The following is a 17,093-nucleotide window of genomic DNA, read 5'->3' as shown; positions in this document are numbered from 1 at the left end:
TTTCCTTACAAAGTCAAGTTAATCTTGACCTTTGATAAAATTCTTTACTAGTGTTTTTTTCTCTTTTCCAGGTGAAGAAATTTAAAGCCTTTGATGGAGATGTATCAAAACTGTCTCAAGCTGATTCCTTCATGTATTTACTAATCCAGGTGCCAAAGTAAGGAGATAGTAGGTTTATTCTGTTCACAGTAAATGTTCTCTTTTGGCTGTCAGTTCTAAACCTGTTTGTTTGTGTGCTCCAGCTATGCTCTTAGGATCGAAGCCATGGTGTTAGAGAGGGAGTTCTCACCCTCCTGTGCTTCTCTACAGGATGACATGAAAATTATAAGACGGGCAACAAAAGGTAATTAAGCGTGTTGGGACATGCATAATACTTTTGTTTTTGTTAGCATGTTAATTAGTCTGCATTATGAAGACTAGAGCTTGAATTTCAGGTACCTTAGCTATTAAAAGGAAGCAAACTCCCCTCTGACAAATGCCATCAGGGTGTGCCTGGAGAATCTTTGCTTCTAAAATACAAAATCTGGAGACTTTGGACACACTAGCAATGAGTCCATGACCAAAGCCTACAAGCAGTGTGTAGTCAGTAGAAACTGGCAGAAACAAAGGTGTCCATGGCCAAATTAGGATAAATGCTCTTTTGAGTAGGGTTTGCTGATTCATGCATTACTGTCTCTCTGATTGAATGTGGTGGTTACACCTTTCTTCTCGCTCTTTCAGAGATGCATAGAGAAAATCACTGTATAAGTTCCAGTTTTCTCTATATGCCATTGCCTTTTAGAGACTTAATACTATTGCTGCTCCTTTGTGTTCTGTTTTTTGTTCTCTCTGTGTCTCTACACTTCTGTTCTCTACATTTCACAAGTTTTGAAATGCTGCAGCTGGTAACGTAATGTAATCTGGTGTCTTCTACTCGGCAGGAGAATAGTTTATTTCCTGCTTTCAGTTAAACATGGATGCTGACCTGGAGTGCCTATTTGCCCTCTTCTTCAATATGAAATTCCTATTTCATTCTGGCAGATTTTTGGACAGGCTGCTAGAGCACTGTTCAGGCTGCTTCTTGTGGTGTAAAAAGGCACAGCAGTCAAAGTATTCAACCGCAAGCACCAGTGCTTAGGAAAGTCATTTTTAGTGAAAGGAGAGGGAGCAAAGCCTGGTGTGTTTCCCCACCGGTGGGGTTTGAAGTAGTCCTCCTTGGCTCAGGAAAATGTGGCTTAGGCCGAGGTTTGAGTTTGGCCTGTTACTGGGTTCTCTTTCAAATCATTGTTCTTTGTGTTTTGAGCAGCAGGCATACGTGAGGGAGTATGTTATGTATCAAAGCAGCCGCGCCCTCTTGTCCTTCATGTCCTTCACCCAGGACATCTGTGAATGATGAATTCTTTCCCTCCCGAGCAGACACTTTGGTCTCCAGCTCCTACATCAGGCCAGTCATGCAAATCCGGCTGGCTGGGCTTCCCTGTTTTCAGTCCACTGGTGTCATGTGCTCTTCTCCATTTGGTCTTTGCGATTAAGGGTTTGTTGCTAGCCCGAAGTTGTTTAGGAATTAGGTCTGCTTTCCTATTCCGATCTCCTATGTTTCTTTCCTTGTAATTAAGCTGGGAGAATATTTACTTAAATTCTAATGCTGATAATCACTAAGGGTTAGGATGGTCTAAACAGCCTGATGGATTCTCATCTGGCCTGCAGATGGATGTATCTCAGTGACGCTGAGCAGGCTCTCACTATGCAAAATCTTCAGAAGTTGCCTTCTCCTCTTGGCCTTATGAAATTTGGTACTTTCTTTTGTATTCTCTCCTCTTTCTTCCTCCTTGCCTCCTCACCTGTAGCTTGTTAGGTCAAAGGGTTATTTAATTAGTTCTATGTTTTTAGGCCGCTAATACTGAAATCTGAAGATACAAGGGCTATCTGCTTCCAAAATGATAGATTAGTGTATTGTGCTAAGCATTAAATGCAGGGTAAATTACAGAATATGAACTCTGAGGCAAAATAGTTTTTAGAAGTATTTGTACTGCAATAAAAGGGATTCCACCTTTTATTATGTTCATCAGTGTAAAATATAGTAGCTTATATTAAAACCAGCTCGTGTTATTTTTCTTGCTGTATGGGCACTTGCAAATTTGGAGTTACATGGTGTGCTGTGCCACTTGTGTAATGCTAATTTATTAACTCTTTACAGTTCTGCATTTCTGTATCTTATTTCTAAGGCAATCCCTGTGGTGACTTTTAAGCACATGTATTGTTTTGTGTTAGTATGTATCTGGGTGAAAAGGTCTATGAATTCAGATAGAGCCTTACTACTGTGCATTTTGCAAAAAATGGAAATATGTTCAAAACAAGCTTCTGTGATGGAAAAGTTTTAAAAGACAATCTTGTTCCATTTGACTCTTTGCATCACACTGAATATAACTGTGCTAAATCATCTTTGATGTGACTGAAGTAAAATAAATGCTGCTTTGAGTTGGTGATCATACAGAAATAAAATTATGATTCGCAGTGAGACTGGGCTAAAGAAGGAAAATGTAAACATTGCCTCGTTATCTTTTCAGCCCTGATGGCTAAGTCTCCCAAAAAAAGAATAATGGTTCAAAAGCCCGGCCCTGACAGATGGCATATGGATCCTGCAGGGTGCGGAACACTTACCTCACACTGGAATTAGTAGGTGGTGAGGATACTTAACTGCTTGCATGAGACACTTTGCACATTGCAGGATTAGGCCTCAAATGTTTTGTTAACTGCTGGGGGTTGCCTTGGAAATACTACACTTGCTAAGCTGAAGTCTGAACCATACTTGAGGTTTGTCAGCTGTGCTTGTGAATTTGAGTTATATAGTACCATTTTTTTCCACACGACCTTTACAGTTTGTTGAGGTTTCCTGTTAAAATAAAAATTTTCGCCTTTAAAACTTGAGATGAAGAGAGGTTTGGTAGCTGATTGTGTATATTTCTAAATAAACAATCGTTAGACAGCAGTTTTCTTGTTCCTTGCAGAGTTAATGACTTGTGAGGAACTGCATTCCATATTGCACTTGGTCCTCCAGGCTGGGAATATTATGAATGCGGTAAGTGACAGCCAAAACGGAGATGGCTGGTTGACCAAACTTCCAAACTTCCTTGTTAGTATTGCAGACCGTTGATGTCATGCCTCAGCTGTTTGCTCGTTTCTTTTTAGGGAGGTTATGCTGGCAATGCTGTTGGATTTAAGCTGTCGTCACTGCTCAAGCTGGCGGACACAAAAGCAAACAAACCTGGAATGAGTCTGCTGCATTTTGTTGCTCTGGTATAGAAAAACTATTTTTCTGGTATAAGCAACTGCTATGAATGTAGAGCCAAAGATGATAGACAATAGAAGCGGCCATGTGCCTCAGGAAAAAGAGCTTTTTTACTGCATTAATCCTAATCTTCACCCTTCTTCTCCTGCCACAACATTCATCAGTTTGCCTATGTCTGATCATCCTATCCAGAAACCCTTGGAAAACTTAAGTTTTTTATGTCATGTAAAAGCTTGCCTTTGTGTAACTTCCTCATTGTAGCTTTTTCTGCTATTGTCCTGAATTCTTACACTGTGGAAGTAGCTTATTTTGAAATATATTCTTTCAGTCTTCCTGTTGAATCTTTTGAGAAACGTCAAGGGTTTTTTCCTCTCTCAGTGACTGACATGTATTTTTAAAACTGCTGCAGACTTTTTTCAAGTTATTTTTCCTTCCTTTCAAACTTCTTGATTTTAGAAGGGAGAGAATTTAAATGCTTTTATATGTGACTTTGGTTATCTGTGTACAAACTGGCTTAACAGATTTCCAGGCAGCTAACAATAGGGTATTAAGTGATGTGTGCGCAGGAAACGTCGTATCTGCTCCAACAATGGACATCAGTAAATTGTTCTGTCCCTGACATTCCCTTTTAATGCATGTGGCTTGCGTTCGCTGGCAAAAGCAGCTATTATTGTGCCCTGCAAAATGGAAGCTGTTGTTTAAAGTTTCCAGTTCTGATCCCTGCCTTTCGTTAAGGGGTCTCCTTTGCTCAATTTTGTTAGAATTGAATGGGAAGAAAAACAGTGCAGGAGAGAAACCTCCAGGTGCCCTCCCAGAGGCTTTAGAACTGCTGGACTTAGGGTCTTTGGCTTGGTGGTGGAATGTTAATGGATTTTGTGTGTTTTGGTTTCGTTCTATTTGTTTCAGGAAGCCCAAAAGAAAGATGCTGCTCTTCTCAACTTTTCAGAAAAAATTAGGGATGTTCATGATGCTGCCAGGTAAGTCAAAAGAACACCAAGCACTTAAGCTAGACTGTGACTTGGAATTATCTTATTTGTGAAGCAATGAGGCTTGTTCAGAGAAGTCTTGGCACAAAACCTGAGATCTTTACAAATGTTTACTATAGCTTTGAGGGCTTCATTTCCATTTGCTAGCAGAAGTATGCCTGCAATGTGCCTTCAGGTATGAGGGTTTTTATGACATGATCTCTGTAGGTTTTTGGTAGTTTCATCTCTATCAAATACATGTGCATGTATGTGACACTTAAGAGATTAACTAAAAGCATGTTACTGTTTTTCCTTAAACCATTTTTCATCTGTCTCTGAGCAGGCTACAATACTTTTCCAAATCTGGTAACAGGTACAGGTACGGGCCCTGGCTTCTGTTAGATGCTTTTTGATACTTCGTTTGCTTCTCCATTTCTGTCTTGGATGGAAAATCTGAAGGGTTTGGGTCTGTATTGTTTTCATCTTAAAAGTCTTCAGCTGCATGATTTTAAACTGAACCCAGTTCATACCTTAATAACTGTACTTGGTTTTGTGAGACAGTATGATCTAAACCCCAAAACTAGAAGATAGCAGTGCTGGAGTTCTGTTCCCAGTTTTGCTGCTTACTTGCTCTTGAGCCATCTATTTGCATTCTTTTCCCAGCTAGAAAATGGATCCAGTCTCTTAGACCTGATGCAGGGTTAAGTAATGTCTGTAAAGGACTCTGAAATCTTCTGAGGAAAGGAGTGGCCGTGAAGTTAAGCAGAAAATTTTTGAGGGACCACCTGTGTGGCTCTCTGCCATCCAACCCACACACCTTTTTGGCAGTCTGCCGTGTGGCCTGCTGGGGAATGTATCTTCCCTTGGCATCCAAGCCCTCTGGCAAACAGCAGAGGAACAGGCAGAATCCCAAATCTGGTGATATTTTTTTCTAGCCACCTTGTTCTTTGATCACATTTGTTAATGCTGAAAATCTTCTGTTGTAATTTGTGCTGAAATCTACTCAGGGAATGCACTTTGTACAGGAAAATGAAACAAAATGAAATAGATGTCATACCATTAGGCATGAGGAAGATCTTTATTAGACACAACTGTCATGTACAAATTGCTCATAAATCCTCCCAGTTAGAGCATGTTAAAGCAACGACCATTATGTTCTTTATTTTTATTGTCTTGCCGCCTTTACTTGTAGGCCACCCTTTTCTTCCTTCACAGGCAGAAAAATATAGCCTATATCTTCTACTGCTTTTCTTATTTGCAAAAGTAGCCATGATCTGCCCAAAACAGGGAACTAACCTTTGCAGATGAAGTAAGCAGAGAAAAAACAGCACACATGATACTCATCTGTCTGTGCACTGACAGACTTATGCATGCTGTCACCATCCACTGCCATGTGCACTTCAGTCAGTCTGCCACAAGTTCTTCAGCTTTACTGCTTTAAAGTCATGCTGCTAGTTAAAAGTACCTGAGTTAGAAACATGTGTACAGTTGTTAGTTTTATCCTTTTGGAAACTGTAGCGCTTCAATTCCTAGGCAAAGCTCAGTTCTCTTGTGAAGGGAACACCGTAGATTCAGAAGCATTTACCCTCACAGTGACTGAGAGATTTGGGTGGGAGCTCCCGTTGTATGGAACATGGGTCTCCCAGGATAAAGCTTAGCTTACATCAGATCAGAGCTCTTTCCTGTCATCTTCAATTTCTGAGTTGCTTCTCCACAGGAGCAGCTCTGCTGCTGGTATGTGGTAGAAGGATGAAATGTTTTAACTGCTGTGTTAATTAAGACCATGCAGGCTACATCGCTGTGACTGCTTAGAAGAACGTAATGTGCAGTTTCATGATGCTAAATCCTACTGCCAAAATGGGTAGTCTTGGCTGACAGTCTCTTGTGACCCACCTTTTTGTGCCAGCTCCTGCACTTGAACTGTCATGTAATCAGCTGGACCAAGCAAATGATCCATCTGGAAGCAAATTGTTTTTTCCTTTTCCCGGGTTATTTTCAGTGCACAGATACGGCTGGCCATCTAGAAAATGAGTGCTAGCACAGGCGCCAGGGAGAGAAAAAGAACATCTCGTCAGAGGCAGGGTGGCATTACCCTTTCTGGTAGTAAGGCTGGGTAGGACTGGTGGAGTTAATCGTGAAGCTACACCCCATGGGAACCTTTTCAGGTTGCAAATAAGAAGAAATGTGCTTATCTCTCTCCTAACTTTGCGTGTCTACTCTGGAACGATTTCCCAAACAGGCAGGTCTTGTTTGATAGCCAGGTTGCACCTTATGTTAAACATCCATTTTTGAAGCATATTGCGGCTAAGCTGTGGGCAGCTCCCTCCCCCTGGATGAACATTCTCTGTATATGCTGTTTTTAGGTTGTCCATTGATAATATAGAAGCAGAGCTCCACTCGCTGTCTTTCAAGGCAAGATCTGTTAAAGAAAGCATTCGGCGAGACCCGAAACTCTTTCACCAAATGGAAAGCTTTCTCCAGGTTTGTAGGATGTCCATGTTAACGTGTTACTATTGCCTGAATACAGGAGCGTTCCTCCACTGAATGTAATTTGTGTGGACACATTAATAAACAGGAGCATTGTTTTAATATGTCTACCCTGTCAGTGGTACAAAGGTGTTCCAACTGTATGCTGTTTGTCGAGTGAGAGTGTTGGAAGGACTGTGTTTTTACAGGGAGGGATACTGAGCGTACGTTGCCCAAGGCTTGTTAGGCAAGCATGTTTAATGCCTGTGAAATGACTGATGAAGATCAGCAGTTAAAATATAAGACAGTTTGGACTGGTCACTGGTTTTGTACGGCGCAGCTGTCTAAACTATACTGTCTGCATGTCATGTTATACTGGAGCACATCAGTTCCAGCTGAGGCTGTGCGATGCGTAGAATCCTGATGGCTGGGTAACTGAAGAGATGTTTTTAGAAGCTGGAAGGGACTGCTTTCTCTACTAATTTACTCTTAGCACAGAGCATATTATTCTGAGCCACACCATTACTTCTGGGTGGGTTCTCCTTTTCTTTTTTAGTATTGCACTGACTTTATAGACCTGAATGTATATTTACCTGAATTTGTACACTTAACTTTGGAGCAGAGTTCTTGGTGTTTTCTGAGTACGTGGTGGTGCCTGGAGAAATACATATTACACTTCAATTAAAGGATTTTTTCTTTTTCACGCTACAGATAATTATTAAAAGTAGGAGAGAGCAGGTGTTGATCTGGAACTTAACCCACCCTGATTTTCAACTTGCAAATGTAGTTAATAGTCCCGTAGTTTTTCAGGAGATGAGAAGTTGATGAAGGAGGGGGTGGGGGGATAAGATTGAAATACCTGTCCTCATTCACTCTGAATTGTTGGCTTTTAGCCATAGCACCCAGACTCTTTAATGTTATGTTCTAACATGTTTGGGATTTTTTTTTTTTTAATTTAATAGCTGGTTTTATGTAACACTACAACCTTGTTTAGGCCACATTCCAAAAGAAATGTTGGAAAAAATCATTTTACAAATGCATACCTTGCATAAACACTTCCGGTTTTTGTTTCTAAATTACAGTTGATAACCAAGCTGATTTAAAAGTTAGCTTTGATTATCTCATCCTTGTGAATAAATTACTGAAATATGTGGGAGGAGCTCATTTTCTATGTATGCTTTTATCAATTGTCCAGTTCATCTTCAATTCATCTTTTTATTGGGTGTGTTTTTTTATGTTGGAGTTTTTTTTAAGGCTAACAAGTAAAATTAAAATTAACTTTTTTCCCAGGTTACTTTAAGCCACATGTTGTCTCAGATCTGGGACTGTGTAAGGATGGGAGTGAATGCCTGGTGATGCAGATAGGAGAGGCAGAGGGGCAATTGCTGAAAGTGTTTTAAGCAATTCTGCTGCTCAAGGTCTTACCATAGCCTTTTTTCTCTTCCTCTTGAATCTTTTTGCACTAATCTACTCAAACCCTGCCTACATAGCTCTATACTTATGATTCAAAGTGCTACTTTATGGTGACGTTTTCTGAATGTCTTAAAATATACATATTTCTAGCAGTTCCTTACCTTTCTGACATGAAAACCTTTTTTTATTGTGGTCTAGGGTCAACTTAGGAAGGAGTTAATCCTGTGACATACATATATGAATTTATCCATGTGGGTTTTGGGGAAAAGTAGGGAGGAGGAATTAATCTGTTTATGCTTAGTTGAAAGTTGCAGGGAGAATAAGGCACATGAAGCTTTCAAGGGGCTCCCAGGTGGTCTGTCAGTGTCCTAGTACAGTCTTTAATTTTACTCATCTAAAAATCAAAGTTCAAGGGCTTTTGACATTTTGCCTCGTTTGTATCCTAGTCACTAGAATTTACGTTTTGATTGATCCATTTTCCATAACCTTCCATACTCACTTTGCTGAAATTACATGTTTCCTTTTGTTAGTAGGAGTTCTCCTTCAAAGTGTTAATTTCCTGGGCTCTGTAACAGCTCCTAGGTTGGAACATGCATTTCGTTAGTTCCTAATATATACATGACCTGTTGTCAATTTAATTTTTCTGCCTTGTTCATGCCATATCTGTTTTTTTGCTACAGTTTGCTGTAAGACATCTAAAGGAGCTTGAACACCAGAAGCGAGAATTACAAAAGGAGGGAAATGCTCTCATTGACTTTTTCTGTGAAGATAAAGAAACTATGAAGTTGGATGAATGTTTCCAGATATTTAGGGACTTCTGCGTAAGATTCAACAAAGCTGTTAAGGTAGGAGCACTGAATGAGATTGTCACACGTTTGACATGGATATTGACTCACATGAATTGTTTTTTTCTGCTTAAGGGACTTATATCTTGTGGGGTTTGATGTATTTGCTCAAATGGCTACAGCAAACTGCCCTCTTCTAGGCATTCCTTGCCAGAAGCCAGGTGGGGAGTGGTCGTTCTGTCCAGCCCTGTGGCAGTCCCGCTGCTTCCCATCTTCTGCAGGCAGGCTGGACCGCTGAGGTGGTGTGTCGGGGTGGTCTGTTGGCCTCTCCTAGGTGGGCTCCTTCCTCCTCTTTCGGCAAGCAGGTGGGTGGCTGGGAAGCTGAGCAGCGAGGCAGGTAGCACAGGCTTGCTGGCTGGCGCTCGCTGTTCACGCTTTGGACTGGTAACGTTGGGTCACTGGAAAGGCCCTGAGATGTGGTGGCCCGTGATACAGACATACCAGCCTGAATCAGCCCTGGCTCAGGCTTCCACTGCCCTCCGTCACGTGGCTAGACACGCTTTGCCAAGTGAGAACTGTGTATTCTTTGTTCTTTCAAATGCTTTTTTGTGGTGAAAACTCAAGAAAATGAAACAGGCCTACAGCACCAAGGTACCTCATCCCCAGCGTGACCATTCGCTTGCCAAGTACCCTGAATTGGTTGCAGACAATTTGGGAAGTAGGCTGAAAGGAAGGAGCGGTGTCAGCATTGGTTACAGTTTGGGTTTAGCAAAGTCTGGCTGTTGTTACAAAATAGCGTGAATTTGATGGATCCACACCTTTATCTTTCTGCCTTATGCAATCTGCATTTGACAGCGCTTTGTATAAGAGCTTTAGACCAGAAAAGAGAGAACACTCTTGATTTGTAGCAGGCTGAGGAGATGTTCAGCTAACATGCCTGTTGCACCAGTCACTTACCTAACCTTTACCAACATTATACAAATATATAAAACCAGATGGTGGTAACTATTCCAGACGTTTTAGTGAGAGGTGATTTCATGCATATTTTTGTTCATATATGTTTGGGACTGGGAATTTAATTCATAGTCACACATTACAAGTGCAGGTTGGGACAGCTATTACTTGGAAGCCCAATGGGGATCTTCCCTCCTCTCTCTCTAGTAAGTAGTTACACTCTAAAAATGACAAATTAGTCTCTTACTTGCAAATGTTGAGAAGATCTGGTTACTGGCTGTTTTGTGGGGATGAACCTCTGTTCCTATGAAATTAGCAGAACAATTCGGAATAAAGATACAGTTTTGACAAATGAACGTGATGTGTGGACAGCACAGCTAGCAGTCTGAAAAGATAACTCATACCACAGTGGCCATGTGCACATACTTTAAATGTTTAAATATTTTTTGCAATTTTTTTAACATGTGTACGTGTGCTTAAAATAGATTTTTTTCATTTGAATAAAATATCTTGAAATATATTTTGGGTGAGGTTAAAATGTTCTGTGTCTAATACAGAATATGATAATAATACCTGCAACTATTTTAAACAATTTCTATTTACAATGGGATATTTAAAGTTGAGCTTTTGCATTTGGCAAGAATTCATTCTGTAATTCCATACCTGTGAAAGAAAACTCCCTGCCACAGAAGTTTTTCCTGAAATGCAAGTGTTTTTTTTCTTTTTCCTTTCTTAGCTGTTCAGGTTTCTTAGGTCTAATGCATTTTATCTTTCAGAGCTCAGCGTAGTCTCAAATGCACTTTAAGAGGTGTAGATTAACCCATTCATCAAAAAGAGCTTCAGCATTCAGCTTTTGTTTACTGAAAGCTTTCAGGCAACTTTTTCTAGCTGTGCAGCTCTTCTGTTGTCACAACAAAGGGAAGATCAAACTAGACAGTGCTTCAGACAAATATAGGTGTGTTTTTTTTAAAACAATGTGTTACTGCTCCAAACAGATTTAACAATATGCTGGGAAATTATGTAAATTTTTAATCCTCTGTCAAGACTAGCCTCCCCCTTCTTTCTCTTGCCACAGCCATACTGGCTCTAGAAGACCAGGTTTTCCATTTCAGAAAATAACCTGGAAAGTTCAACCAGAGGTTCAGCTAGATTAAATCGGAAGCCTGCAGGTGACAGTTAAAATGATATTCACAGTAATCCACTGCTAATGATTTTAGTAACGAGGTGTTACTGTGTTGTCTTTCAAACGCAAGCTACCTCTTCTATGGCTTCCTGAAGAAAAACTCCTCAGCCTAGCTGCCAAAATCTCCAGCTTGCCCTGGGCAACTTCTGTGCAAATAGTTGCCAGTTTTTGAAGCCAAGGGTGAATGCAAGATCCAAAACTGGAATGAGGCATTGATTAATGGTCCTTGAGTGGTGTCAGCTGATGTCTAAGTAATGATCAAGAGGCATTCTCTTAACTCGTCTGTTTTCTTTCGTATGCAATTAAGCGTTGTCTTTTCACAAAATTTTCAGTCCCAGGTAAGTAGAACCCTGTAGAAACTGAAGAACAATGGCTGAGGAGCCATTGCAGTTGTTAGAAGGGAGGATGGAAGGAACACATAGGGTGTGTGCTCATCAGAGAAGTGGTCTTAAAATATGAGTGTAATGATCAGGTAGACATTTACTCACCTGATTAAAACGGCCAGCTTTAAACTCGGTGGGGACTCGAAGCTCTCCATCTTAACAGCCGGAACTCTTTGGCCGGACTTGACACCTGCTTGGCTTTGATATGTCACATTCTTGGTCTCTGCAGGGACTTGTGCATTTTTTTCTTACGCTGACCAGACTGATGTGTTGCCAGCATTAGCTGTGCAGGGAGCTGCTCTCCATAGGGTTAATGGTTGCAAGCGGGGGTTGCCATGGTGATTTCTTGTGTGTATGTATTGGGGGGGGTGTGGGGGGTGTGGCGCAGAGAGTGGTAGCAGTAGGAGCTAATTTTGAAGGGAGGAAATAAAGGGAAAGATAAAGGAGTGTGACTGTTTTTTGTGCATAGGACACTGTCCTCTGAGGCATGTATTTATGCTTTTCCTCATCAGGAAAATAGGGAACGAGAGATCCAGGAACTTCATAGTCTGCAAAGGCGGAAGGAGCTGGAGGAAAAGCGTCGATCCTGGGCAGCTGGAGAGCTTGGGAGCTTTGGGCGGAGCAGCAGTGAAAATGACGTGGAGATGCTGGCCAAAAAGGGACTTGAAGAATTCCTTCCCTTCTTGCAGCAGAGACCTCAAAGCCCTTTGTACAGAAACCCCAATTCTAGACGCTCTCGACTTTCTTTGGGGATAACTGCAGACAGAGAGTTGCAGAGTTTCCTGGAAATCTCCAAAGATGAGGATCCAAACAAGTTTAACAGCCTTCCCCGTGCAAACGCCCGACAAGCAAGACCAAACGTAGCGTGGACTGAATCCAAAGAAACGAGAGATCTCAACTTAAATACCTTGCACATACACCAACAGTCTGAAACCAAAGTAGAAGGTGGTGGCCTCCTGCAGATGCCTCCAGCTCAAGTCAGTCACTTCAGTGGCTCAGCCAGTCCTGGTGCCCATTACTTGCAGAGAAGCACCGACTACAACATGCACACTTCCAACGTGTCCTGCGAGGAGTCCACAGATATAAATGCTCTGGCCCTTGCAATTGAGGAGCGTGAACTTGTTAAAGGATTACGTAAGTTTGATATTCAAGGAGCAAAGCCTGCAGAGGATGCACCTTTGATATATTTAGAGGATGCTGGTGGACCAGACTTGGAGACTCTAGATGATATAAGCTTTCATTCCCTTAGCACTGGCGATGATGACCTGCCTCCAGCTTGCAGAAGTTCCAGAGAGGCCAACGACCATAAAGCCAAGGCAGTGGGTTGCAAGAGTGAAGCTTCAGAACCCAGCAGTAGCAGCCCTGTGTCTATGGATACAAGTGTTTCGGGAAGTAGGGAAGACGGGCCGATGTTCTACGTGTCGGATACGACGACTGACTGTTCTTTGACGTTGGACTCTGAAGAGGGAAATGATTTTAAGTCAGCAGGCAATGAAGTAAGAAGCGAGGCTGGTAAAGCACGCTTTTCTGGGAATAGTGCTCAGTACAGTGCTAGAACGTTCTTCTCAAACCTGAATTCTGCTTCAGCCAAGGATCTGTCTCTTCACACTTCTGCAAACAGTAAGGATGATGCCAATAGCAAGCCCACCCTTCCTAAAGAAAAGCCTGTAAAAAATAAAGACCCAGCAGGACCAAAGAGAAACTCTCTAAAAGATAGGTCTCCAAGCTCCACAAAATCCAGCGGCACTCGCCCTAGCCATACAGCTCCTTCCAGACCTGTAAGAACTTTGAATGCCTCTGAGAATGAAAGTATGAGGAAAGTGGTGCCTATTTCTCGGTCAAACAGAGCACCGAGCAGCATGAAAAAGCCAGAAGCCAAGCCAGCGCTTCGTGAAGCCAGCACGGTGGAAAGCCGGCTGTCTCATCGCAGCTCTGTCAGAGGCACAACAGACACGCTGCCAAGAAGTCCTTACAGGCATAGCATGTCGGTAGAAGAGCCAAAGTTACAAAGGGGCACTGTCACCTCGAGCAGTGCTCATTTTGAGAGGGACAGAGTCTCTCTCAAGAAGCCAAGCTCTAAACCTGTTAGGAGTAATGTCAAATCAAAGACAGATGAAATGAAGATGTGTCGCTCCAGTGTAAAACCCCAGACCCCTACAGATGACACCAAGGTTGCCACAGTCACTGTTCCCAAAACACCATCTGCTGTCCCAAACTTTGCGAGGAATACAGTGGCTTCTTCTTCAAAGCGTGCAAAAGTAGATCTGTCCTGCTCATCCAAACCTCCAACCATCACAAGGTCTATGTCCCAGAGGCTGCCTAAAGCAAAGCCTGTGGCAACCTCTGATGATCTGAGTCCAAAGGAGAACAGTGTGAGTACCTTAAAGAGAGCAAGTAGTGCCAGAGTGGTTGGGAGAAGCATCCTGCAGGGAGAAGCTGTCAGCACAGCTGCACCGAAGGAGCAGGGAACAGCGGAGAAGGCCTCTCTCAAACTGAAAGATGCAAACCGGACCACGTTTGGTAAAATACTGAAGCCATTACTGAAGTAAGGGGGAGGGGTTTTTGACTCTTGGAATGTGAACGCTTCTTCAAGCACTGGATGTCTGTGTCATGAAACTCCTCAAAACAGTAACATTGCCGATAAGCAGCATCATGTGCTAGTTAAAGTACGGCACACCGTTGGAAAAGGGCAAGTTCTGGTCTAAATCCTTTTTTGTGAATTTGAATGTATTTGAAGCTACTGTGATGGAATGTGAGCGTAACAGCAAGTCTTGTGTATTTGTCATACAGAAGGTCACCAAAAGCCAAAAAGTTAAACTACAAGATGAAACACGTGACAGAAAACATGGATAAAGGCCAGTTTTTGTGTACATAAGATTCTTCCCGAGACAGTAAGATTCTTCCTAAGACAGCCTTTGTGCTGGTCGGTTCCTTATTTGATGTCAAAGTGAATCCTGTGGAACAGTACTGAAAATGACCTTAGGTGATTGTGCTTTCCGTTGCTTTCGATTCCTTGGATTCAGGAGCTCTTTTTGCCTGTTCTGAAGTCCATTGCTGGCAATTGGACAGACTGGGAACGGCTGGCCAAGAAACAGCAAAACGAGAGGTTTGCCGTTTGTGGCTGTCTTTAACCTCACTGAAGAATTTCTAGCATGTTTTATGAATGTATATGTGTGTCTGGAGAAGGCTTTCTGCTGGGCAGGAGGCTCGTTCTCCAAGAATGTGGCAGCATTGTCTTGCATGCATACGTAGATACGGCTGGTGCTGCATCGAGTAGCACAGCTGGAGGCTGTGCCTGTTGGAATGGCCATCTGTAACCATTGGGATGATGACTACTGACTTGTTTCAGTCACAAGCAAACTTACCAGCTTTTGGCCATACAGAAGTGCCATATATTTATGATACATATCAAGGATGTTTGCAGTTCAACTCTTGAAGGCTGCGATGTAGTGCCGAGCACTTTCATACCATTCCATGTTTCCACTGGTTTATCTACTACCAAATTACTTGAATGTTGCAATGGCTCTGATTGAGCCATTAGTTTCCCTGCCACCGCCGCCTCCTCTCCCTCTCCTTGTCAACACGAATATTTAGCATGAAACACACAGCTTACGCATGACAATGTTTTTTAGACTTCCTTGGTTGCTTCAAACGTGGTTTTTAATGTTTAAAGACTCTAAAAGATGAGTTAAACTAGTATTTGATAAGCTTTTTACAAAAGAAAAACACCTCTTTTCCTGCAGATACAAATTTTAACTCCTGTCAGACTAAGGTACAGAGAACGAGGGAAAACTTGTTCAGCATGCTGTACATCTTCCCAAGGGCAGTGTCTGTAGGTGGGGAAACTGATCACTGTTCTCCTAAGCGTCTCGTTTAAAAAAGTTGCCTTCTTATTCACTTATGAATGAAGCCTCATTTAAGAATAAAATAAAAAAATAAAAGGAAAATCTCTTTGGACAAGTGGCATTGACTTACTAGCGGTAGATCTGTTTGTCTGCTCTATCCCTCAGTGCTGGGAGAGCGTAATTCAATGAGAATGAGCCCCATTTAATTGCTCACATGCTTCTCATGGGCTAGTATCAGGGACACTTTGTGTTTTGAATTTGGCAAGAGGCCTTTAGCTCTTGCCCTGCACCAGCAAATCTTGGTGCAGACATCATACCCAAACACTGTAAAGTATTGCACAGGGCCTCTTGTTTGAGTCTGTCCCACAGGGAGAATTTGTATAGCCCACTTTTCGGCAAGGGTAAGTTTTTGATTGAAACCCTATAAGCTTTTTGGATACAGCCTCCCTTGTGGGTTAGATACAGAATCATCCCCCTTGTTTGTATCTGTGTGTATGTATGCACATCTGCAAGAGCAGATGATTGACTTTTTTCCTTTAACAAAAAAAAAAAACAACAAAACCCAAAAAAATTTTATTGGTAGCAAGCTTGAAAAATAATTTAAATGTGTTTGGAAAATGTAAATAAATTTCTATAAATCTGTGTAAAAGAAAACTGAATGTATTTAATGGAACATTTATACATTTCGGAGTAACTCAGTAGCTTAATAAAGTTCCCGTTTACTGGGTATGGAGTTTGTACTTTCTCCTTCCTGTTACACTCTTGGCTTTGGTCCTGGAGATCTCAAGCAACTGGAGTCTGGGTGTTGGTGATGGTGGGAAGGTCCCAAAAGGAAAGTCGTTAAAGCAGAAATCCTGGCGTTTAAAATGCTAGGTTTGTTTTTATACTGAAACGTACATTTTAACTTTGGTTTCTGAGTATTTCTGAGGTGGGACTTTCTGCCCAGGTTTGGGTATGACATGGAAGGCATTAGGTGATAGACGCAGTGCTTTGTCTACACGTTGTATGTTGTGTCCAAGACAAACGTTCATGGCACTAACAAGTCTGGATCTGTCGCTATCTTCATGCCTTTTAGCTTAGCACACTTTATTGAGAAATCCTGGTTTACAGCTCCCACAGCTTTGGAAATAAAGAATAGCCTGTTTTGCAGGAGCAGGTGGTGACTTTTACACTGCAATTCCGAATTTTTCAATTTCGCCCCATTCTGCCATTATTTTTCCTTCTTCACTGCGTACAAAAGAACATCTATTCAGCACAAAAAAGTGAAAGCCAGCCAGCCTCCTTGTCCTCGGGGAGCACTTCCCCCCCTCTGCTATGGAAATGATTTTTGGACTGGAATTGCTGCTATTTGCAACCTTGTTTTAGCCCCCGACTTTTCTTGTTTGGTGAGTGTCTGTGCGGAGCGGCAAGCACCTGCTGCCTGCCGGTGCCGAGTGGAACCAACGTGGGAAAGCCCTTCACCAGCAAAAGGTGTGTCTCCAAACTTTATAGCTTTTTTTAAAAAAACTTCATTCTTATTTCAAAAGGGTTTATAATTACCAATTCATTATTTAAACTACCAGCTGTCAGAGACAGCGATGCCCTGTAGGTTTAGTTTGCCGCGTCATCCAATTTTCCCAAACGCGACCAGGCCACGCGGCTGACCCGGCTGCAGTCGCTTCTGAAGGAGAAACCGAGACCTTCTCTCCAGCTTCATTCTTCTGATGGTCAGCAAGGGTGTCTCCTGCCTGTGGTGGCAGTGAAGTGGGGGGAGCCCAGGGGGGCCGTGAGGGGATCTGGAGCCGCCGAGCTGGTCAAGATGGAGAGATAAGGGAAAGAGCTGTGGGAGTAA

General features: G+C 42.2%; 1 protein-coding gene across 1 annotated transcript in view; it reads left to right on the top strand.

Annotated features, from left to right (window-relative positions):
• Positions 1-15,823, top strand: part of FHDC1 (FH2 domain containing 1) — a 37,172-nt gene extending 21,349 nt beyond the window's left edge. The window contains exons 5-12 of the mRNA XM_056326655.1: positions 72-157; positions 243-343; positions 2,988-3,058; positions 3,169-3,276; positions 4,175-4,245; positions 6,597-6,714; positions 8,793-8,957; positions 11,930-15,823. Coding sequence (XP_056182630.1) covers positions 72-157; positions 243-343; positions 2,988-3,058; positions 3,169-3,276; positions 4,175-4,245; positions 6,597-6,714; positions 8,793-8,957; positions 11,930-13,966 — 2,757 coding nt within the window. The 3' untranslated portion in view covers positions 13,967-15,823. The remainder of the gene's footprint in view (positions 1-71; positions 158-242; positions 344-2,987; positions 3,059-3,168; positions 3,277-4,174; positions 4,246-6,596; positions 6,715-8,792; positions 8,958-11,929) is intronic.
• Positions 15,824-17,093: the final 1,270 nt, after the last annotated feature.

The sequence above is a fragment of the Falco biarmicus genome, chromosome 1 (genome assembly GCF_023638135.1).
Source record: "Falco biarmicus isolate bFalBia1 chromosome 1, bFalBia1.pri, whole genome shotgun sequence".
In the NCBI taxonomy this organism is placed as follows: domain Eukaryota; kingdom Metazoa; phylum Chordata; class Aves; order Falconiformes; family Falconidae; genus Falco; species Falco biarmicus.
The sequence above is the reverse complement of the archived record's forward strand: the minus strand, read 5'-3'. Positions and strand labels throughout refer to the sequence as shown.